The sequence below is a fragment of the Oncorhynchus clarkii genome, chromosome 27 (genome assembly GCF_045791955.1).
Source record: "Oncorhynchus clarkii lewisi isolate Uvic-CL-2024 chromosome 27, UVic_Ocla_1.0, whole genome shotgun sequence".
Taxonomy (NCBI): Eukaryota; Metazoa; Chordata; class Actinopteri; order Salmoniformes; family Salmonidae; genus Oncorhynchus; species Oncorhynchus clarkii.
Window position 1 is genome coordinate 22,061,274 of NC_092173.1, and position 24,831 is coordinate 22,086,104.

Consider the following 24,831-nt stretch of genomic DNA (forward strand, 5'->3'; position numbering starts at 1 on the left):
TGTATGTATTAGAATAGAGAGGACTCATTTGGCTTGCTGAGCATACTCAATATTTAGACTGAGCGAATATAAGATAAATCTGCACCTCCAGTGTTACAGAAGTGGAAGTCAATTTGTGTTTTTGAGATCTTGCATCCTCTGTGGTAGGCTGGGCTGGTGTGGTTACGTTAGGCAGGCAGGTAGACAGGCTCGTTAGATTAGTGAAATGCCACCATGTTGAACAGAGGCTAATCCAGACTGGCAGAGGACGGACGTGGGCGTACCAGGAAGTCACGTCCTGTCACGTATACTCCCTCCCCGGCCTATAGGTCATCAGGCTGCTGATTATCATCTCGCGCACCTGCGCCTCATGACACTCACCTGGACTCCATCACCTCCTTGATTATCTTCCCTATATCTGTTCACTCCCCTTGGTTCTTTCCTCAGGTATTATTTACTCTGTTTCATGTCGGTGCGTTGTTTGTGTTTCGTGTTTATTTTTGATGTATTTATTTATTAAAACACTCACTCCCTGTACTTGCTTCCCGTCATGCTTCCCGACATCCCGACATGCAGCACACTCGTTACACATCCTTTAGCACCTATGGAAACACAGCTCACTTCTCATTATGACTCTCATAAGCAAATACGCTCTTAAATAAGCAATTAATTTGCTTATGAAGCTCCCCACTTGGCACACACTGGTTGAATCAATGTTGTTTCCATGTCATATTAATGAAATGGCGTTGAACCAACGTGGAATAGACGTTGAATTGACGTCTGTTCCAAGTGGATCAGGTTTACATTGAAATCCAAGTCACAAGTTGCTGATATACTTATTGAAGTGTCAACAACTAAGGATAGATAATCTGAAAACACATAAAAACAGGGGCCTAAATCATTGTTTTTTTTTCAGCTACGATTATTACTGAATATTTGCAGAGCAAACCACTAGAAAGAACCTTTCTCTACGGTTGTTTTTCAGCAACCATCTCTCAGGAGTTTTCCCTATCTAAGTGTCATGGGGTTAATAGCTATATAGCAATGTGCATGTTAGTGTATGTGGTCAGTGTGTGTTGGAGCAGCAGTGTGATGCCCTATCTGAGCCCTAGACGTGCTCCCCTGTGACTGGCTGGTCGGCTGGCGGAGATGGAAGTGTGCTGCAGGTCACAGAAGGCCCTGTAATTATATTCTCACTTCATTAAGTGCGAGTAAACCATCACACTCAGCACTATGGCTAACGCGCTGCCCCTGTGGCATTGTAATGCTCTCTAAATGAATGCCCCTCTGACAGCCAGACACATGTAGGAGCCTGGTGGGCAGCTGATTACTGTAGGGGTTAGCCTAGACACCACAGAACAGAACCCCACTCAGTCTCCAGGCTGCTGCATAGACACACACTCATTATCAAACCACAACCACATCATTCCTACCTCACTCTGGATTCAATGAGAATCTTTGGGTTTTTAAACTACATCAAGTAGGCTTGTAAATGTAATGATTTTAAGGTGTAAAAGGTGGTCAATGTCACCTTGTGTTTAGCTCGACTGCACACATAATGCAGTGTGAAATTAAATATTTTTGTTGTGGTAAATGTTGTGGCAATGTGAATAATGTGATCATCTGTTGTGAGTTAAGACATCTCTATGGACGTTGGTTCCCCTCCCCTGTGTATTTTATTGTTCCTAGGCAAGATGACGGTGGATGAGACCTACGACGGGATGTTCACAGTCACCAGTAGGCTGAGACTCACCGTGTCCAAGGAGGATGACGGAGCGCCAGTCAGCTGCATCATCGACCACCCAGCCGTGAAGGACCTCCGGGCACAGAGATATCTGGAAGTGCTATGTGAGTGACCCGGAAATGAAGCAGGCATGGCCTGGAAATATAATGTTATTGACTCTCGCAGTCCCGAAGGCTATCACAGAGGGGGGATACAGTGCCTTCAGAAAGTATTCATACCCTTTGACTTATTCCACATTTTGTTGTGTTACAGCCTTTTTCTCACCCATCTACACACAATACCCCATAATGTCAAACTGAAAACATGTTTTTAGATTTGTTTAGCCAATTTTTCTACAATTATCATGCTGTAATGCAACAAAATGAGGAATAAGTCAAGGGGTATGAATACCTTCTGAAGGCACTCCATATGAATGAATTAGATCATCAATTCTGTATCTAGTTAAAATACCTGGCAGTCCAGAGTTAGAGATTGGCTTTACAATACATCTCCTGGAATATAATATAATCACCTCCACGTAAAAGTTACCTTTGCTCTAGACTTGTGTCAAATGTGATTTGCTATTTCCTCAAACGATTTATTGGTTGAAGAGGTAGAACAGTCGTCCTTACACAGTGTAGATCATCAGAGAAAGGTTACGCTAACCTTTGGTAGTCTGTGTAGAATATTCATTTATTAAAAGAGACGAGTGCTTTGCCTAACCTTTCTAGGCTAAAGGGAAAGCTCAACTAGAACCGCTTGACATTTTGGCAATCTTCTGCTAACATAGATAAGAGAAAGAAAAAATATCTATTTTACTTTAAGGTTAGATAGATTGTCTGAACACATAGTCCTTTTCTCTGTTTAACCATGGGGCTATGTTCCTTTGATAGCTAGGATTATGTAGTCCTATTCCACTCAAAGCCTTAGTCGGTGGAGTTGAGCTGAAAATATACTGGTCATACAAGAGTAATAATACAAGTAATGGTGTAATGACACTATCATAGCCAGCCAAAGCACTCCTCTAAACTCCCCAATGCATTATAGCGTGGTCCTTTGTAGGTCAGTTGGTAGAGCATGGTGCTAGTAATGCCCAGGTAGTGGGTTCAATTCCCACGACCACCCACATGTATCCGCGCATGACTAGAAGTTGCTTTTGAGAAACCTGTCTGTATATGTTATATGTATTCTTATATTATAGCTCACTGACAAATGTCTCTTTCACTGGTTTGAATATACAGTATATAGCCTTTTTATAGAGTGACTAAAAGCATGAATCAGGTTGAGATAGGTTAACATTGCTATAGCTGTGAGTATGATATGAATTAGAAAGTGTGTACTGCTTGTAGACAATGTGTATGTGAAAATACCATCTGCCTACTTTCAGATCAACCAGAAGTGAAGATTGTTCAGGCATTCCCTGAAGGTTTAACAAGAGAGGGAGAGAATCTAGAGCTGACGTGCATAGCAAAAGGCAAACCACAGTGAGTATCCATCCATCCACACATATCATGTAATACTAGTTAACAGTACAGCACTCTGTCCTTAAAAATACCAACATAGACAGCTACATGACACTTCCAGGCGTCCTATATCCCCTTTCTGTCAGCCAAAGCACTCCCCTAACCTTTCCAATGCATTGTAGCATTTAAATGTTACCAATTGGTAGTGTGTTCTGTGTATAATACATCATTAGACGGAACCTGCCAATGGCTCTCCCACACTGATCTGAGTTCTGACCTTTAGAGTGAAATTTTGTCTATTGACGGGGGTCGTGCAGGGTCTTTCTGATGTGGTTGGTATTTGTGTCCTCCAGGCCCCATCAGATCAGCTGGCTCAGAGTGGATGATGATGTGCCGTCTCACACCGTGATCACCGGCTCTGACCTCTTCATCGAAAACCTCAACAAGTCGTACAACGGCACGTACCGCTGTGTGGCCTCCAACGCCGTGGGAGAGGCCTACGATGACTACATCCTCTTTGTATACGGTACGTACTGTTATACGGGGCGTCGTAGCTACTGTCGCCTGTAGTTTGTTCTGTGATTCTATCTATATTTGGAGATGAGTCCAGGCAAGGTGGTCTGTATTGCTGATACAGGTTTTCATGTTCACAGTGTGTACAGATGTGTCTAGTAGATTTGTTGCCATTAGGTAATCTTAACCACTCATTAGAATTTGCAAAATTTTCCATTGAAGCTTCTCAGGAGTCAGTTCACTGAATACAGGTTTCTCTAGGTGAATACATCACAGCAACCATATCACTGACACACTGTAACATAGTAACAGATGGCTCTGACTAACAGATTTATTCTAACTAACACTGACAGAAAATCCTCACTCTAACATGTATGGCTCTCTGACTTAGGTTACTATGGCACTTATAGCAATGCCACTCTGAGATTGTATTTCTGTAAGTGCTCTTAGGCAGATGGTGACGTCTGTTTGTCCCTCTTAGTCCCCTAGTAATTATCTCCCATCAAAAGGATGGCACGTGCTATTAAATAACAGTCCAGGCCTATTAAGGGTTTCATCCTATGACTGAACTCGTAATTGGTGCACTATCCACTCTCATCCATTAGAGGCATGATTCAAACTCCCTCTCTAATGTCACTGTCATACAGTTACTGTGCCTTTGGAATCGTTTTTCCCCCTCACCAATCTACATACAATACCCCATGATGACAAAGCAAAAACAGTTTTTTATACATTTTTGGAAATTTATTAAATATGAAGCGCTACAAGCTTGGCACACCTGTATTTGGGGAGTTTCTCCCATTCTTCTCTGCAGATCCACTCAAGCTCTGTCAGGTTGGATGGGGAGCGTCGTTGCACAATTATCTTCAGAGATAATTGTGAGATGTTCTCCAGAGATGTTCGATCAGGTTCAAGTCCGGGCTCTGGCTGGGCCACACAAGGACATTCAGAGACTTGTCCGAAGCCACTCCTGTGTTGTCTTGGCTGTGTGCTTAGGGTCGTTGTCCTGTTGGAAGGTGAACCTTCGCCCCAGTCTGAGGTCCTGAACACTTTGGACCTCAGCACTCTCATCAGTTATAGTCACAGCTGTGTACATCCCCCACCCACTCAAGCGAACCCCAAGACGGCCCTCAAGGAACTTCACTGGACTCTATATAAACTGGAAACTATATACCTGGAGGCTGCATTTAATATAGCTGGGGAATTTAACAAAGCTAATTTGAGATCAATGTTACCTACATTTTATCAGCATATTGATTGCACGACAGGTAGGGCTAATACTCTCGCCCACTGCTACTCTAACTTCTGCGATGCATACAAAGCCCTCCCCCGCCCTCCCTTCAGCAAATCCGACCACGACGCCATCTTGCTTGTCCCGGCTTATAGGCAGAAACTCAAACATGTTGTACCAGTGACGAGAAACATTCAACGCTGGTCTGACCAATCGGAAGCCATGCTCCCAAATAGTTTTGATCACGCGGACTGGAATATGTTCTGGTCAACCTCAGGGAACAACATTGATCTATATGCTGACTCGGTGAGTATGTTTCTAAATAAGTGCATTGGCGATGTCATACCCACTGTGACAATTAAAACCTACCCTAACCAGAAACCGTGGATGGATGGCGGCATTCAAGAAAAACTGAAAGTGCGATCCACCGCATTTAACCATGGAAAGAGGTCTGGTGATATGGCTGAATATAAACAGTGTAGTTATTCCCTCCGCAAGGCAATCAAACCAGCGAAATGCCGGTACATGGAGAAGGTGGAGTCACAATTCAACGGCCCAGACACAGCCCAGTATGTGGCAGGGTCTACAGGAAATCACGGACTACAAAAACAAAAACAGCCACGTCACGGATAGCAATGTCACGTTTCCAGGCAAACTAACTACTAACTACTAACTACTTTCTTTGCACGCTTTGAGGATAATACAGTTCCACTGTCGTGACCCGCTAAGAAAGACTGCGGCCCCCCCTCTCCTTCTCAGTGGCCGACGCGAGTAAAACATTTAAACATGTTAACCCTCGCAAGCCTGCTGGCCCAGACGGCATCCCTCTCCGCTTCCTCAGAGCATGCGGAGACCAGCTGGCTGGTGTGTTTACGGACATATTAAATCGCTCCTATCCCAGTCTGTTGTCCCCATATGCTTCAAAATGGCTACCCATTGTTCCAGTACCCAAGAAGGCAAATATAACTGAACTAAACGACTACCACCCCGCAGCACGCAATTCTGTCATCAGGAAGTGCTTTGAGAGACTAGTCAAGGATCATATCACCACCACCTTACCGGCCACCCTAGACCCACTTCAGTTTGCATAATGCCTCAACAGGTCCACAGATGACGCAATCGCCATCGCACTGCACACTGCCCTATCCCATCTGGACAAAAATAATACCTATGTAAGAAGGCTGTTCATTGACTACTCAGCATTCAACACCATATACCCTCCATGCTCATCATCAAGCTGGATGCCCTGGGTCTCAACCCCTCCCTGTGCAACTGGGTCCTGAACTTTCTGACGGACCGCCACCAGGTCACTTCGCTGACCCTCAACACCGTGGTGTGTGCTCAGGGGTGTGGGCTCAACCCTCTCCTGTACTCCCTGTTCACCCACGACTGCGTCATGCACGCCTCCAACTCAATCATCAAGTTTGCAGACGACACAACAGTGGTTGGCTTGATCACCAACAGCGATGAGACAGCCTACAGGGAGGAGGTGAGGGCACTCAGAGTGTGGTGTCAGGAAAACAACCTCTCACTCAATGTCAACAAAACAAAGGAGATGATCGTGGACTTCAGGAAACAGCAGAGGGAGCACCCCCCTATCCACATCGAAGGGACAGCAGTGGAGAAGGTGGAAAGTTTTAAGTTCCTCGGCGTACACATCACAGACAAACTGAAATGGTCCACCCCACAGACAGCAGCACCGCCTCTTCAACCTCAGGAGGCTGAAAAAATGTGGCTTGTCACCTGAAACCCTGACAAACTTTTACAGATGCACAATCGAGAGCATCCTGTCGGGCTGTATCACAGCCTGGTACGGCAACTGCACTGCCCTCAACCGCATAATGCATCACCGGGGGCAAACTACCTGCCATCCAGGACACCTACAGTACCCGATGTCACAGGAAGGCCAAAAAGATCATCAATGACAACCCCCCGAGCCACTGCCTATTCACACCGCTATCATCCAGAAGGCGAGGTCAGTACAGATGCATCAAAGCTGGGACCGAGAGATTGAGAAACAGCTTCTATCTCAAGGCCATCAGACTGCTAAACAGCAATCACTAACTCAGAGAGGCTGCTGCTATATTGAGACCCAATCACTGGACACTTTAATAAATGGATCACTAGTCACTTTAAACAATGCAACTTTAAATATTGCCACTTTAATAATGTTTACATATCTTACATTACTCATATCACATGTATATACTGTATGTTATACCATCTACTGTACCTTGCCTCATCCATATACTTATATGTACATATTCTCATTCCCCCCTTTAGGTTTGTGTGTATTTGGTAGTTGTTGGTCATTTTTAGATTACTTGTTAGATATTACTGCACTGTTGGAACTAGAAGCACAAGCAGTTCGCTACACTCACATTAGCATCTGCTAACCATGTATAGGTGACCAATACAATTTCATTTGAGAAGTTTTTCATCAAGTATCTCTCTGTGATTTGCTACGTTCAGATTTCCCTCGATCCTGACTAGTCTCCCAGTCCCTGCCGCTGAAAAACATCCCCACAGCATAATGCTGCCACCACCATGCTTCACCGTAGTGATGGTGCCAGATTTCCTCCAGATGTGACGCTTGGCATTCAGGCCAAAGTGTCAATCTTGGCTTCACCAGACCAGAGAATCTTGTTTCTCGTGGTCTGAGAGTCTTTTAGTTGCCTTTTGGCAAACTCCAAGCAGGCTGTCATGTGTCTTTTACTGAGGGGGTGCTTCCATCTGGCCACTCCACCATAAATGCCTGATTGGTGGAGTGCTTCAGAGATGGTGGTCCTTCTGGAAGGTTCTCCCATCTCCACAGAGGCCCTTCTGAGTCTTGGTGGTTCCAAACTTCTTCCATTTAAGAATGATGGAGTCCACTGTGTTCTTGAAGACCTTCAATGCTGCAGAAATATTTTTGGTACCCTTTCCCAGATCTGTGCCTCGACACAATTCTGTCTCAGAGCTCAGCGGACAGTTCCTTCAACCTCATGGCTTGATTTTTGCTCTGACATGCACTGTCAACTGTGGGACCTTATATAGACAGGTGTGTGACTTTCCAAATCATGTCCAATCAATTGAATTTACCACAGGTGGACTTCAATCAAGTTGTAGAAACATCTCAAGGATGATCAATGGAAACAGGATGCAACTGAGCTCAATTTCGATTCTCATAGCAAAAGGTCTGAATACTTATGTATTAAATAAATGTGCCAAATGTTTCACAAAACTAGTTTTTGCTTTGTCATTATGGGGTATTGTTTGTAGATTGATGAGAAAAAAAGATATTTAATACATTTTAGAATAAGGCTGTAACGTAACAAAATATGGAAAACGTAAACGGGTCTGAAAACTTTCAGAATGCACTGTACAGTATCTACAGGAAAATATTTGAGGTTTGGGAATCAGGCTGTAGCCTGGCTTCCAGATGGATCCTTTGTTTGGAATATGATTATTTGGGGTTTTGAACAACACACATCTAGCAGTTCCAAATAGATTTAGCTTCAGTTTGGTGCTTGTGAGAAAGTGAAACAGCCAGGATAGAAAACATTTTCCATACACACCATCTTTTGATATATGTTGTTTTGTCTTTTACGTTCATACTTGTTGTAGCACGTTGGTTTGATGGGGAATGTGAGCTGACCATTTGTTTTTGGAGATTTACTCCTCTCCCATGCATAATCAAGTTCTATAGTAGGTGTCTCTTCATCTAGACTCTCCTCATGTCTCCATATTGCATTGTCCTACATTTCTTTGAAGGAACAACCTGCTCCTTACTCAACAGAGATAAACTGGACGAACTACGGGACACGCAAAGAAGACTCATGAATGAATTTCCATGGTGAAAATGTGTGTTTGCTGGTGTAGCAAACATGCTAGCATGTGTGAGCTGTACATGCTTTGTAGAAGAATTAACTATTTGTATGCCTTTTGCACAGTGAAATATCCCATTTTACATTTTAAGTGCAGCTTTGCAATCTTTTACCACCTCAACATTAGAAACAGCATATCTCTGGTGTTATCAGAGCTATCAGTGCAGTCTCTATTCTTCTAGTTAGAGCATTAATGAGACACTGGAGATTTGAAAAAGGTGCTAATAATGCTGTTTAATTATGTTTGAGATTCCCAGTTCTATTATTCCACAGGATTAGATGCCAAACAAAATAAGCCATGCTGTTGGTCCATAAGAGGATTGTTTTGCCTGACTAATCCTGCTAGCTACTGTACACTAGCTTAACGAGTGTGTGTTTCTGAGCATGGCTACGTCTAGGGGTAAGCATGATGAGAACCACAGATGTGTCAGATTAGCAGGTGTGTCTCTAGGTGAAGAGACTGCTGGGTGGCTTTTTCTGTGTACAATATCCTGTTTTCTACTTGTATTAGGCCCTGGAGGAGCCCATTAGTGTCTAGTGTTGGAATCCACAGCTGCTCTTAGTATATCCCTGATGTTCATTAACGTGGATCTGTCTGAGGACTATGTACAGTAGTTGTACCATGTCAAAGCTAGATGACCAGGAACACTCCTAACTACTGAAGGGCAACAGGAGAGTACAGAATGTGAATCAATGTGAGTGCTATTCTAGACATATTAGATATTCATGTATGCTACTTTCTGAGCATGGGAATGTACCGTTTTCTACTCTCATCTTCCCTCAGCCTAGCACTGCACTAAGAAACACTCCATCCCTAACAGAAATAGTGTGACCTCTCTGTGTACTCCGGCACTAGAAGGGCAAGTCTACAGTAAATAACAGACCCTGTTTAGTTGTCAGTTGTATTCTAGTCTAAGGGTGAGAGAGAAGGTAGATAGGCTTGTTGGCCTCTGCTGGTTCTGAGTTGCTTCCAGTAGGCTGTGAATGCTGCTCCATGGTTGGTTTAAGTCCAGTGTGGGAGAAAACAGGTCCAAAACAGGCTCCCAGCTAGTCTCCCACCAAACTCTATTCATTGTACAAAGCTGACCTGGTGCTATAACTCACACATACTAGCTGTTGGCAGGAGATCAATTATGTATTTTGCTCAAGGGTTTGTAATGCAGTTGACTCCCTGACCCAAAGATTTCCTACACGACCATGAGGTCAAAGATTCCCATCTGTGTGTCAAGCCTAGTCAGAAAGCATGCTCAAATATGGCTCTGTTGACCCTGAGTTGGATGAAGGGCTGCTGTGAAAACAAACGTGTTGAATCACACAGATTCTGGCCATCACCCATCTCTGCACCATAGAACAGAATAACAGATGAAACATCAGACTGCAAATCAATAACCCAGTCATACAGTGTCAAGAGAAAACATAGTTTAATGTGTTTTGAAAAATCCATCTGATGACATGGTTGTACTGTAGTACTTTATGGAGTATTTGTTTGAGTCAGAGATCTACTTTGCCCAATGATGAAGCAACTGTGCATATAAAGCAATGTATATAGAATTGCTAAAAGGTGAAGAAAAATAATGTTTATTAGCTGCCAGGTTTAAGAGGGCATAGTTAAACAATTTCTCCCATGTTGTTTCAGTTTTCTTACAAATAGAAATGCACCCTGAAAATATGCCCCCTTCAAATATATTCATGTTTCAGCAATCATAATGTGGAGCCAAGTCATCCAGCCTGCAAATTGCCCATGGAGAATACTTGTTTGCTAGACTATTATATGTGCCACATCCCATCCAGGCCTTTGTGGCAGCCTCTTATCCCTGGCTTGCATACCCTATTTCTCAGACTCTGACATTTCAGCTATCAGACCGCCTTCGGTCACAGAGAAAGAAGAAATCCCCCATAAATATTGTTTGCGGAGAATCTGTTCCTGATATCCCCTTCCTCACCTCTCCTCCCCTTTCCCCCTCCTTCCCCAGCAGCGACATTATGCCGCCCTTGATGTTTTATCATTAGTTTGGAAGTGTGTGGTCCCCTACTGTGGACTTCTGATGGGCACAGACAGTAAAGGCATGGAGACAGCCAGCCAATTTCTCCCGCTGTGACTTGTCCCCAGCAAGGGGCCGGCGCTATCTCTCTCTGTGCCAAAAGCAGGCAGATATTCCCTGTGGCAGGGAAGCTTTCAAGCCTCTTAGCACCGCTGCATACCTGTGTTGGCCTCCATTTTGTCATTCTCATTATTTTGTTTGTGGTGTTATGAAAGGCCTCATCAGTACACTATCAGTCTGTTACTGTTGCAAGGGGTGCAGAAGAACTGCAGGGAGTGTGCCAGAGTTGCTTAATGCACTGCTTAACTTAATTACTGGAAATAATCACTTAATATGTTCATTTATGACTTCCCAACTACCCATTGAATGTTTATGAGCAATATTGGACACATTAAGTTTGTTTTTCAAACTACGGTATGAGTATACAACATTTTAAATTTGATGTGTTCATGCCAACGTTTTGGCCTATTGTTGATGAGTAGAGGTCTAAGTAAGGTTGGAATGACCTGATATCACGCACTATGCATTATCTATGCTCTGATATTGCCTTCACTATCACTAGAAAAGCCATCAATGATGCGTTGACACAGTTTACAGATGAAGAAGGCAATTCTGGAAAAGCAACGTCCTTCCTGAGGGAAAAACATACACAGCATACAATACAGAACCTAAATCATTATCTCTATAGTGGTACTACAGTAGTTACTTAGAGATTTGACACTTTCCCAATCCTGCTACTTCCATACTTGCATGAACCCATCCTTAATGGCTTCTCACACTTTCTTTATTTCTTATTCATGTCTTTATTTTGTATGTTTTCCATCTAGATGCTCCTACCACGATCCCCGCACCCACCACCTTGAACCTAGACAACACCCAAGGTACTGTATGTCCACGCTTTGTTCACTCTCACCCCTCGCCTGTGTGTACGCGTGTGCATGCTTGCTTGTGTGGGTCTGCAGTAGTGTTGTACAACGAGAAAGAGGGAGTGGGTGAGAGAGTTTGGGAGAGAGGAAGAGAGAGGGAGAGACTGCGGGCAGGCAGTCTTAATCAGATTGTCCTGCTGATAGGTGAAATGGCGGACGACCTACACTGTGCTTTCAGTGACACCTGTCACATGTTTGATCTGTGAGGATGGAGGAGACATGTTGGTCGCTTGGCTCTCTGCTATCTTATCAGCATCGCCATGCAGCCTTATATCAACCTGCGCACGCTGTCATCACATTCACATTATAATGCCCTTTACATCTCCCCATCAAATCACAATCACATCCATCTTTGTAGGCCTGGAAACATTGACCGTTTTATATATATATATAAAGAGTTTGGCAAACTCTATATATATTTTTTTAGATGCATGCCAGCAAAGCAACTACACAACACAACACTAAACAATACATTAACTGCACTATAACGGTGACAAATGGTGCCCACAAACTGTTAGGGCCTAGACAATTGTCCCAACTGCAAAGCTTTCTTTTCAGCACCATGGAGTGAACTTACTTACTCTTACCACGGCTACACCTGGCTGTCAGCGGAAAGGAAGCAATCCAATGTTATTTGTTGCCTAGACTTTACTGCAAATGACACTCAAGTCTTGAGAAAAAAACAATACACTGATATTGCAGTTATCATGACAGCCTTTATAATAGGATGCTTGTGACCACACACATCTAAATATTGCACTTGGGGAAAAAACATCTTAAGTAGAAATAGAATGAAACAAACAGGCATTCTATTTTTGCTCTATTATAGTGGCCACTGTAGTACTGTAGACATTGATCAAGTGTGTGCAAAAATAACTTTCACTGAGTAAAAAATGAAATAAACCCTCCTCACTCACACAAGTGTTACTGTCAAGTTCAACACCACAAAAACAATATTTTGGGCCTAAACTGCACATTATTACATTGTACACTTTTTGCACTTTTTACCCTCTGTTGGCATAACTGATCTCTTTCAGGCAGAGAGTACACCTGGCATAACCCTTTTTATCCACTGTATTGAACAAGTGAGAAAGAGAGAAAGTGTGTGGTGTTCCTTTCAACTCTATGGTGGCATCCCACTTAAACCAGGCCCAGCTCCAGCTACACTTGATCCCTGAATCCACTTGTTTAACAAACAACGCCTCATTTTCACCTAATTCTCTCATTGTGAAAATTAACCTCACACTGTAGAGGGAAAACATTAGTTCACAGATAGTGGTTAGTTCGTTAACTAGTTAACATTTCACACAGATTGCCTGGGTCCAGTAAGCAACTAACGCGTTATAACTTGAGGAACGGCAAGGAGTCGTATACCAGTTAATACTATAGCGAATTGGTTAGGTTACTAATGTTAGCTCATCTGATGTTGTCGTTAGCTGTCTGACTTTGTGTAATGTCCAATGAGCACCGATACGTTTTATCTATAATTTCTCTTCATATGACAATGATTGAAAAGGATTTGCCAGTAGATTGTCGATTTGATTCATGATGATGACTACTTGTCTAGCTTGCTAGCTAAGATGTTGCAATCAAAGCTACGGTAGATATAATGTGATTTGACATCATTTTATCTGTGGCCAATGACCTTGAGCCTTCATGGATGGGCACTTCTAATATAAATATATGGCAGCACCCAAGGGGCTTGAATTGTTTTGCCCTCCCTTACATTTTGTGGTGACTTAGTGTCCCCATGAGTGAAAGCAAAAAATGTTTGTATGTGACTTTATTAGCTCAATACTTAAAAAAAAAAAAATTGCAAACTGATATGTTAATGCCAAAATATCATGCAAAACAGGCAACAAAAAATATAATAATAATAATAACTGCCCACCTAGCCTTAATGATGGGTCACCACTGCTTATGATATGGATGGAGGTCAGTTTATTTACAGTGTCAGCTGGCCCACCTTTGTACATACCTTTTAGTGCTGGATCTTCTACAGTACTGTATGTAGCTCAGTTCCTATTATTTTAGTGCTGGATCTTCTACAGTACTGTATGTAGCTCAGTTCCTATTATTTTAGTGCTGGATCTTCTACAGTACTGTATGTAGCTCAGTTCCTATTCTTTTAGTGCTGGATCTTCTACAGTACTGTATGTAGCTCAGTTCCTATTCGTTTAGTGCTGGATCTTCTACAGTACTGTATGTAGCTCAGTTCCTATTATTTTAGTGCTGGATCTTCTACAGTACTGTATGTAGCTCAGTTCCTATTCTTTTAGTGCTGGATCTTCTACAGTACTGTATGTAGCTCAGTTCCTATTATTTTAGTGCTGGATCTTCTACAGTACTGTATGTAGCTCAGTTCCTATTCTTTTAGTGCTGGATCTTCTACAGTACTGTATGTAGCTCAGTTCCTATTCTTTTAGTGCTGGATCTTCTACAGTACTGTATGTAGCTCAGTTCCTATTCTTTTAGTGCTGGATCTTCTACAGTACTGTATGTAGCTCAGTTCCTATTCTTTTAGTGCTGGATCTTCTACAGTACTGTATGTAGCTCAGTTCCTATTATTTTAGTGCTGGATCTTCTACAGTACTGTATGTAGCTCAGTTCCTATTATTTTAGTGCTGGATCTTCTACAGTACTGTATGTAGCTCAGTTCCTATTCTTTTCACTTTTATGGGAGAAGTGTGTTGCTATTGGTAAAACAAAAATGTGTATAATATGGTTGTTCAAATAAACTCAAAAACAAAACAAAAATCTGTCTCTCCTGCATTGTAGATAGCTCAGGTTTGTTCATATAAGGACACATGGAGACAATGTACTAGGATCGCCAAATTAATTCATCAGTGAGAGAAAGTCCATGTAGAAGATAATACATTTCTGATAAACTGGCAGTGAGAGAAATAGGATGGGACTTCTGGGATGGGTTGGGGCTTTTAAAATGTCTATTGAAGCCTAATGTTGGCCAAAAGTACTTGGCAGCATCGGGAGGTGACATTTAGAGATAACTAAATATGGTATTTATATTGCAGAGTAACTGCAGGATTGACAACTGCCATTCATTATTTTATATTTTTTTGGACTGTTGTTTGCCAGCTAAACCCAGATTTCTATCAATATTTGCAAGCATAGTTCCCTCAAACGTTTGAATGAAAATCTACGCTATTGAAGTACTCCATAGGTCCTGCTTTCATTATCTACTAACACACAGGGAAGGGGCAAATGCACTTGCATAGCTGACAATGTACTTCCAGAGCTAGCATGAAGTCATCCCAATTCATTCAAAGCCAGCCCATCAAGATGTATCATACGTACAGTACATGTCCCATGGCATGTCACACTGCAGGCTCCTACAGTGGAGGAGGTGGTGGTGGGTGGTGGTACAGTATGGGCTGTTTGATTTCCACTCAGGCACTAGAGAAGTAATCAGGTCCCTTTCATGCTGGTGCTGGAAAGCTCCGGAGGCCATTTTGTGTGTCTGAGTAGAGGGAGTAGAGAGTCTGAGTGTCTCATCAACTGCACAATCAGGTCTACAAGGTGAGTGAGTGGTCTGTGATATGAAGGAGGTCTAGCCCCTATTTCTAAGTTTTTTTTATTGTCCATTTGGAATATTTCGCACCACAGAAGAGGGGGGAACTTTTCTGTATATGATCTTCTGTATCAATGACATGCTACTATAATGTGTCCCAGTATTTGTACTTTTATACAGATGTAGAATCTTAATTTGCTCACCCTGTTGCAGGAGAACCTTCATGCAATGCAGGACATTTTCATCCTGTAGTGTATTTCGAAGTTTAAAAAGGCTTCAGAAGTTTGTAATTGTTTCATTTTTTCATTAATTATAATCTATATATTAATACACATGCCCTGTTGCTGCAGGATTATTTTCCTGCTGTAGCAAACTGGCGCAAAAGATCCTACATGTGTATGTCTGATGTTTTATGATTGTCCTTGGATTAGGACAAAACTCTGAGGAGACTGTTGAATGATCTTATATGGTCTCTACAGAGAAGCACAGATGATACTGTAGTTATAGTATTGGGGTTCAACTCCCATGGGTGTCAGCCAACTTACAGTGAGAATGCAATTTGTAAAAACAGGTGGTTGTTAAAATGGTGTGTTGTGTTTTTCATTGTATACCAATTATTCTTCACTTACAGCTTACTGCATGCGGCAGTGGAGACGTTTGCATAACTCCTCAGTGATTTCCGAGAGACAGGACTTAAACGGGGGTTTGACATGATTTCTGCAGTGCATGCTGGTAGGATGTAATAGAGCTTTCTTGCTGTTCACTACTCTTCTAAATACCATGTCACAGGGGCCTTGTTAACCTGGCCTGCAAAGCGTCACATTGCATTACTCTAAGCTGCAGAACCGCACCTTCTGTTGGCATTTTACTCTGTTCAAGTATAAAACGAATATTCGCAACAGAGGGTAACTTGAGTGTCATGACCAGAATATCCTTGTATGCCTGAGGCCCATAGAGATTGAAATATAATGTTATGTACCATAGCTTTACATTGTACTTAGAGAACTCTTCATTGGACTTCACAGGGATTCCTGTTAGGAACAAATCGAGGACTACTTAAGCTAGTTCCTCCCTGCCCCGAGCACCACACAGTGCGCTCCTGTGATGTGTGTGAATGGTGTTATCCAAATGAATGTGTAAACATACAGCTCTCAAGCTGCCATTTTCCATTGATCCACACAAGCAGCCATCCCTCCATGTGGCCTCTCCACTTCCCTTTATGAAGCTAAGGGAAACATTCTGTGGGGTTCCATTCTGAACAAGTTGTTTATGCACCGTTTCCTCTTTGTGTGGTTCCCAGTTCATGTAGAATGTAGCTTTTCATTTCCACAGTGTAATGCTTTCATGCCCTGCTAGATTTTTCTCTCCTTGATAAGTGTTTTTATTTTTTCTTTGCATATCCTTGGTGTAGCCTAGCAACAGGCTATAGAGCCAGTGGTTCAAGGCCTAAATATGGTTTTGTGTTGAGGAGGAGCAAATGCCATGGTAAAGCATGAAACCACAGAGTCGTTTGTACATCTCTGGTGTAGAGCTGGCCAGCCCTCCACGTTTTGTATCTACTGCTCTATCTCAGAGAAAGAAAGAAAGGAAGAAACAAACAAACAAACAAACAAAGAGAAAAAGAAAGGGGGTGCTTGGAGAGTTCACATTGTCAACCTTTTCAGTGTTTCTTATATAAAAGATGTAGGACTAAGTCCCTGCGGAGTTCAAGGGAGAGATGAGCCACAATCTATGAAAGCATTGTGTCATGGGTGTGATAAAGCCTAACCTCTTTTCAGTGCTATACTGTCAACTATAGGTACACCAACATTTACTTAACCGAAGGTTATTGTGAAGTGCATTAAAAAGTAGGTTTTAAAGCAGCTGTATTAACCTTTTTAAAGTAAAGAGACTGAGAGTGCAGGGGTTACCCAATCGTCTTTTTCCTGAAGGTCTTCCACCTCACAAATGTATGGGGAATTTATTTTAAAATATTTTTTACTATTATAAAATGGCACACAAACAAGTACAGTGCCCATCCTAATTCATAAGTGCTGCCTCTCTGATTGGTTTGCTAACCTAATGCAATGCTCCAGGCACCATGGCTTTTATGGAGGATCTGGTGTGAATAGATTTCAGCCGGCATTATTAAACAGAGTGGTTTCTGGTATTGTGCTGGCAGACTGGATCCTATTGGTGAGGGGGTAGTAGTCATTCTGATTCTACATCTCAAGGGGTATAAAGGCAGTCTGCTGAGGTAAAGCCCTCACTCGTCAAACATTCAGAGATGATCCCAGGGAGGGACATCATATCCTGGGTAATCTCCTGCTAACCCCCTCCTTACCTCGCCTTGGCTGGAGAGAGTAGAGAGTAGAGAAGCATCTGGACAGAAACACTTCTCACCATTCACAATGATCTCTATTGAAAACTCAAACCACTTGACAGGGCTCCTGTACTGTACATTGTGCCGGTGTGCATGTTGAATAAATGAACTGTAAGAAGTAAATGTTGAGTATCCTGTTCAGTTAAATGAGATCTCCAGAACCCTGTGGTTTAACAACTGATCCAGATGTACAGGCTCAGTGGCTGGAGGAGCACTAAGTCCTCCGCATGCAGGGTATCCACAGTTCCCCGTTCAGCTGCAGGCTCTATATTGTCTTAATGTATATTATGTATACAGCGCCAAAGATAGGCCACTAGTCATGCTGCCTGCTACCACACAGATCTCCGTCAAGCCTGTGTTTGTATGCTGCAAGGATGCTAGCCCACCACAGCGTATCCACTATCATCCAGCTAAATTGATCCTACTCCAGGGAAGGACCTTTCATCAACAATGAATGAGTCAATCTGAGTTTAGCTGGCACTAAGAATAAGGAATGAATGGAACACTTGACCTTGACTTTTCTCTCCTCTGCTTTGTTTTGTGAGGCAATTTCATTGTTATTGACTATAGCTGAAATGTATTGGAGTGAAACTAGAGAAGTATGCTGTCTTACTGTAAGTGGACGTTGATACTTTCACAGTTGTTTTTGTGTGTTCTGATATGTTTCATCACTGTCTTATGGAGTATGGCTTCTTCATCTTTCAAAAGTACGTGGGTGTGCCTTCAAGCTGTGCATGTAATCTTCAGTGCAAACATTAGCAAATGTTCTACAAAATGTTGAACTGTCTTTACTGTCATAACAATGCATAACATAAACAGTAATACATGTTAGTGGTTAACAGAATGGTTAACAGTATCTTACTGTATGAGCTAAGTCCTATCTGTTAGAAAATATAGCCATGTTAAGTGTTACCAACCACACCAAGGCGAGGCTACATGGTGTCACTAATAGTGTTGAATCCTGAATATGTCACTGAGTTAATGGGCTACAGTGGAAGTGAGAAGTCTTCCACGTTCTGACGTTGAAACTCTACAGTGCCTAACTTCGGCACACCTCATTGTGCTGCTGAAGCACTGCCAAAGATAGCTCTGCAGACAGACAGGCAGACGAACAAGCAAACAGGCAGGCAGACCAGAGTGTGACTTTATTATCCTGATTCTCCTGGTGCTGAGACAGAAGCAAGAAGACATGTGAATGATTCAGCTGTTCACGGCTTTGACTGAGTGAATCCTTTGGATACATATACCCACATGGTTTAGCACCTTTGAAATCAGATGGCACCTTATCATAATGTACTCATTTAGGGCTGAAGTAAAGTCATACTAGTGTATTACGAAATATACTGTATGTGAAAGAGAAGTGAATGGTAGAGGCAATAGGTCAGTTTCCACTGCATAGGCATTAACAATAAATGAACTGTCTGAGTCAATAGTGTTAGAGCCAGGCTTGAATCAGAATGCACATCAAGCCTGGCTCTAACACTACTGATTCAGACAGTTAGTGTGCGTTAATTCATTGTTTATAAAACATTTAGTCATTTGTCAAACATTTAATGCAAACACTTAACACGTGTATATCATTAGCCTTTGAGGCTTAACATTAAATGCTTATTTGATATGCAAATGATGTTGACTCATATTAGCAGATTGGTTCCCTTTGTAATGGGTGTGCTTTGCTTTCTTGATTTAGCAACAAAAAATACATCCATTTATGTGAGGAGAAAATTAGCCACTAGCTCCAATTTAGTCTGTACAATAGTCCACTCTAATTGGTCCCCAGGGGTGTGTATAGGTTGTATTGTGCAAGGATGACGATGTTCAAAGAGTGTCATACTAAATGAAGATGGTTTTCTCATATAGGCCTGATTTTAACTTGAAATATGGATATTTAACTTGGAAACTTTACAACTTTTTCTCAGATCTTGAGCAGCTAATGTTAGAAGATCATATTTGGCAATATTTGAGGTAAAAAAGGAAAACAGGCACAGATGGATTCAATATTCCTCAAAACCCATTATGAACCCTTTCAACATTCTTAGGTTGACATGCACAGCAGGAGAATGTCTAACCAGAAGTGGTGTGTTAGTTTGTCTACCTGCTGACCCTCCAAAGGGTAACAATATACGGCATTGGAAGTTCAGAGAACTCAGTTCCTCTAATATTCTTTCTGAGTAGGTTAGAGTCTTGGTTACGTTGTCCACCGGAACATGTGGTACAGCTGCTACTGTGAGAGCAGGGTAGAGCACTGGAATATATTTTCCATTAGCTAGTCAATCACTTTCCTTAGCCATGACCTTCCCCAGAAAACCACTTTAAAGGAACACGGTAGAAGCAGGCAGCATTCAGTATCCTTTTGTGTGTAGTTGAGAAGCTTGTTTTGTCAAACCAAAGTTTCCCAAAGTACATTTTTGCTAACATCCCATGGTCCAGAGTTCACAGTCAACTCTCCATTCAGAGATTTTATGTGTTGCCATCAGTCCTTCACCTGTATTTACGCACCTCCATAAAATGTCATGGTTGAGTCTGCGAATCTTTACTGCTTTGTTCAGAATTGATAAAGCAAGTTTGTCTCTGAATCTCTAGCAGGCTGTTTGATTAAATAATTAAGACACACAAATTACTCAAGAGGGAGTCAGAGATCAAGATAGCCTAACCAGAAGAAAATAACTTTCTCCCGCTGCTGCTGGTCTTCACAGAATTACGCTCCTGAAGTTGTCGGTAATAGGCTACACCAGCAGTTAGGAACCCTTACCATTTCTACCAATCTTCATGCCAGTTTAGATTTTCATATGCACATTTTCGTGGAACAGTTTAATTTAAATTTGAAGTATTTGTATCTCAAAATCATTACCTGTGGTAAATCTACATTCTATCTAAATCGAAATGAAAATTATACAAATCTAAATGTAACTTTTATTGCCATTGCCAACTATGTAAAAATAGCGTACATACAGCCAATACATACAAACATTGCAGCCTGCAGGTAGAAAATATCCTGTTTTTTTTTTAATCCTATGAATCACATTGGCTACACATGGCCTGTCTGCAACGAACTTGAAACATTGTATCAACTATCAACTGGGTCACCCAGAAACTCGTGCTAGCAAACTTGAAACATTGTATAAAATATTCTGGGCCCAACCTCCCGAGTGGCACAGCGTTCTAAGGTACTGCATCGCAGTGTTGCGGCGTCACTACAGCCTGGGGTTCGAAATTGGGGAGAAAATGTAAAAATATAAACAACTAAATATTCCGCGCCGATGAGCTCGGGACAGACACAGCTGTAGGCTATTAGTGCAAGGGATTAGAAGTAATCAGGTATTTTATGACATTTCCACTGGATCAGAGCTTTACATTTTTCACCTTCTTGCCGAGTGGTTATCGAAAAGGGAGAGAGCTGGAAATATTCTTTAAATACTTTGAGGAACTTTTGTCATTCTCAATTGATTATAAAAACAGATTTCATTTATGTGCTGTTTGAGGTGAAGAAAGATTACATTGAGAAGCTCCACAGCTCATTAGTGGTGGTGAGTTAAGACAATCAGAAATATTATCAGACATCCCCAAATGGGCACATTTATAGGCCTACATTTGAGCGCAGGCCAGGTAGACTAGTCCAACTTCTATATTTGTATTCAACATTGACCGGAGCGTTTCAAACAAAAGACGCTGAATAAATTGACAAAACTCGAAATGGAAAGAAATAAACAAAAACTTTTTTTTTAAAGTGTAGCATAGGTTGTGAGTTCTACAAAACACATGTCCACTCCAACAATGAGGAAGTTAAATGACTGTAATAATAATATATTCAATGCATTAACAGAAATTACCGTAACCTAACAAACATTGCAGATTAGAAATTATGGGAATTAATGGTAAATGTAGGTTACTACTGGTGATATACAGTACCATTCAAAAGTTTGGACACACCTACTCATTCAAGGTTTTTAAAATTATTTTTACTATTTCTACATTGTAGAATAACAACTATGAAATAACATATATGGAATCATGTAGTAACCAAAAAAAGTGTTCAAACAAATCAAAATATATTTATATTTTTGATTCTTCAAAGGAGCCACCCTTTGCCTTGATGACAGATTTGCACACTCTTGGTATTCTCTCAACCAGCTTCACCTGGAATACTTTTCCAAAAGTCTTGAAGGAGTTCTCACATATGCTGAGCAATTGTTGGATGATTTTCCTTCACTCTGCAGTCATCAACTCATCCCAAACCAACTCAATTGGGTTGAGGTTGGGTTATTGTGGAGGCCAGGTCATCTGATGCAGCACTCCATCACTCTCCTTCTTGGTCAAATAGCCCTTACGCAGCCTGGAGGTATGTTTTGGGTAATTGTCCTGTTGAAAAACAAATGACAGTCCCACTAAGTGCAAACCAGATGGGATGGCGTATCGCTGCAGAATGCTGTGGTAGCCTCGCGTGTTAAGTGTGCCTTGAATTCTAAATAAATCACAGACAGTGTCACCAGCAAAGCACCATTACACCTCCTTCTCCATGCTTAATGGTGGGAAAGTCGCATGCGGAGATCATCTGTTCACTTACTCTGCTTCTCACAAAGACGGAGTAAGGTTGGTTTGGTTGGAACCAAAAATGTCTAATTTAAAAAATAAAAAACATCTCAGATGTCCACCAGTCTAATGTCCATCACTCTTGTTTCTTGGCCCAAGCAAGTCTCTTCTTCTTATTGGTGTCCTTTGGTAATGGTTTCTTTGCAGCAATTCCACCATGGCCTGATTCACAGTCTCCTCTGAACAGTTGATGTTGAGATGTGTCTGTTACTTGAACTCCTTGAAGCATTTATTTGCGCTGCAATCTGAGGTGCAGTTAACTCTAATGAACTTATCCTCTGCAGCAGAGGTAACTCTGGGTCTTCCTTTCCTGTGGCGGTCCTCATGAGAGCCAGTTTCATCATAGCGCTTGATGGTGTTTGTCACTGCACTCGAAGAAATGTTCAAGGTTCTTGAAATGATGGACTGTCGTTTCTGTTTGCTTTTTTTTAGCTGTTCTTGCCATAATATGGACTTGGTCTTTAACCAAATAGGGCCATCTTCTGTATACCACCCCTACCTTGTCACAACACAACTGACTGGCTCAATTAAGAAGGAAAGAAATTCCACAAATGTGCTTTTAACAAGGCCCACCTGTTAATTGAAATACATTCCAGGTGACTACCTCATGAAGCTGGTTGAGAGAATGCCAACAGTGTGCAAAGCTGTAATCAAGGCTACTTTGAAGAATCTCAAATATAAGATATATTTTGATTTGTTTAACATGTTTTTGGTTACTACATGATTCCATATATATTATTTCATAGTTTTAAAATAGTAAAAAAAAAATAATAATTTAACCTGGAATGAGTAGGTGTGTCCAAACTTTTGACTGGTACTGTATGTGATGGGGAATTGATAGACACACAATGAAGTTGCACACAATGAAGTTAAGAAACAATGAATGTCCATGAAATGGCGGGAGAGAGCGCATTCTGGAGAGAGCTGTGCCTTGTGCATCTGAGACACAATCCCCATATTCTTGGACCGTGGAATCCACGCGGCCTCCTCAATGGATTAGTCCACTCAGACAGGCGCAAATCAGACAGTTGTCTCGTGTGCCATGAAAAAAAATATCTATATGCAACTGCTCAACTAAAATACAGACGCCTTTTGTCATACAGTATTCCATATAAGGCACCCAGACGTTCTGAATGTTTCACAGTATATACCCTTAATCTTGTAATAAATTAAATCTAATGATGCATAACTTGACATTTCTGCCACCCATTGTGACATTCTGGGAGGATAACCAACCTTCCAATTAATGGCAATGCTTTTCTTAGCCACCATAAATGCTAGGTTACACAGTTTCTTCTGATAACAGACTCCAGTATCAACATTTCCAAGCAAACAAAAACAGGGAGAAGCCTGAATTCAGCCAGCCTTGACAAGATCATAACATATGCAAATATGTCTCCTTTTGTGTTTTACACCTCCAGCAGAGGATTTTCATTTCTGAGTGCATGATATTCATTTTCACTGGTATGTTCTATGGATGGTCTTAACTTGCAATAATTTATGTCTGAGATTATATGAACATGACTGCACATTCAAACATATCTGTATGCTTTCATCTTCATCAATAGTGTTACCCAGGTCTTCTTCACATTTTTGTCTGTCATGTTTTGTGTCATCGGGAAAAGCCTCTATAAACCCTTGATAACGTCGGAAATTCAACTTTAGAGGTTTGTCAGACTTTCTTAAAATAGTTCAAATCTTTGAAGCTTCTTGCTTGTCCATTGTTTGCTGCAAAGAGAATGCAGTGTTGTATCTTCAAAGTTCACCTCAGAGCCGTCACAGACTGGTCTTCGCTGGATGTATGACTCTGATGAAACCCCTGTCACCAACTGATCCTGCTCAAATGAGGCATGACAAAGAATGACCTTTGTGTAGATATATACATTATATTATCCAATAATAGAATCAATGGTTCAATAATTGAAATGACCATTATTCCCAGATCCCAGACTGTAACCTAGCTATCAACTCAAGATGGAACTTTGTATCCATTCACTGATTACCATTCAAAGTGAATTTACTTCTGTTGAAACGGGACAAAAAGGCTACAAAACATTTCCATACACACACCAGCTGTTAGATGCTGCTACCTGACAGATAGCTAGAGGCTAGAGCTGAGCAGGCTGTGGTAGCTACTAGCTAGCTCTAGTTCATTCTCTTCAGACAGAACTTCAGTCGAGGGGGGATGAGACATTAGCTAACGTTCCATGTCAGTTACACTACTAGCTCAGCACTGAGAATAAATATTTTTTTTCTGTTAAGTCAAACAGCTGTTACCTTCTTAGCTACATCAGTCAAATAAAGAGTAGGCCCCGTCCCCAGTGAAAGTTGCACCCCTGTTCCAAACAACACATAAAGGATTGACCTCACAGGCCTAAAAGACACTTTCAAATCTAAGGCTCAATTCAAATCAGTCCAGCCTGCCTTTGCCATATTTATCCTGTACAGTGGATTATAATAAATTAACATTTTTGTAGGGGTTGATAAATCAAGTCTGAAATTTCAAAGTGGAAATTACAAGCTTGGCACATCTGTATTTGGGGAGTTTCTCTCATTCCTCTCTGCTGATTCTCTCAAGCTCTGTCAGGCTGGATGGGGAGCGTTGCT

The 24,831-nt window shown here is 41.6% G+C and overlaps 1 protein-coding gene across 1 annotated transcript in view; it reads left to right on the forward strand.

The window, feature by feature from the left end:
• The window catches only part of LOC139385858 (cell adhesion molecule 1-like), a 156,734-nt gene that overhangs the window by 124,934 nt on the left and 6,969 nt on the right, over nt 1-24,831 (forward strand). The window contains exons 6-9 of the mRNA XM_071131129.1: nt 1,669-1,827; nt 3,090-3,186; nt 3,519-3,691; nt 11,645-11,698. Of these exons, the coding sequence (XP_070987230.1) occupies nt 1,669-1,827; nt 3,090-3,186; nt 3,519-3,691; nt 11,645-11,698 (483 nt within the window). The remainder of the gene's footprint in view (nt 1-1,668; nt 1,828-3,089; nt 3,187-3,518; nt 3,692-11,644; nt 11,699-24,831) is intronic.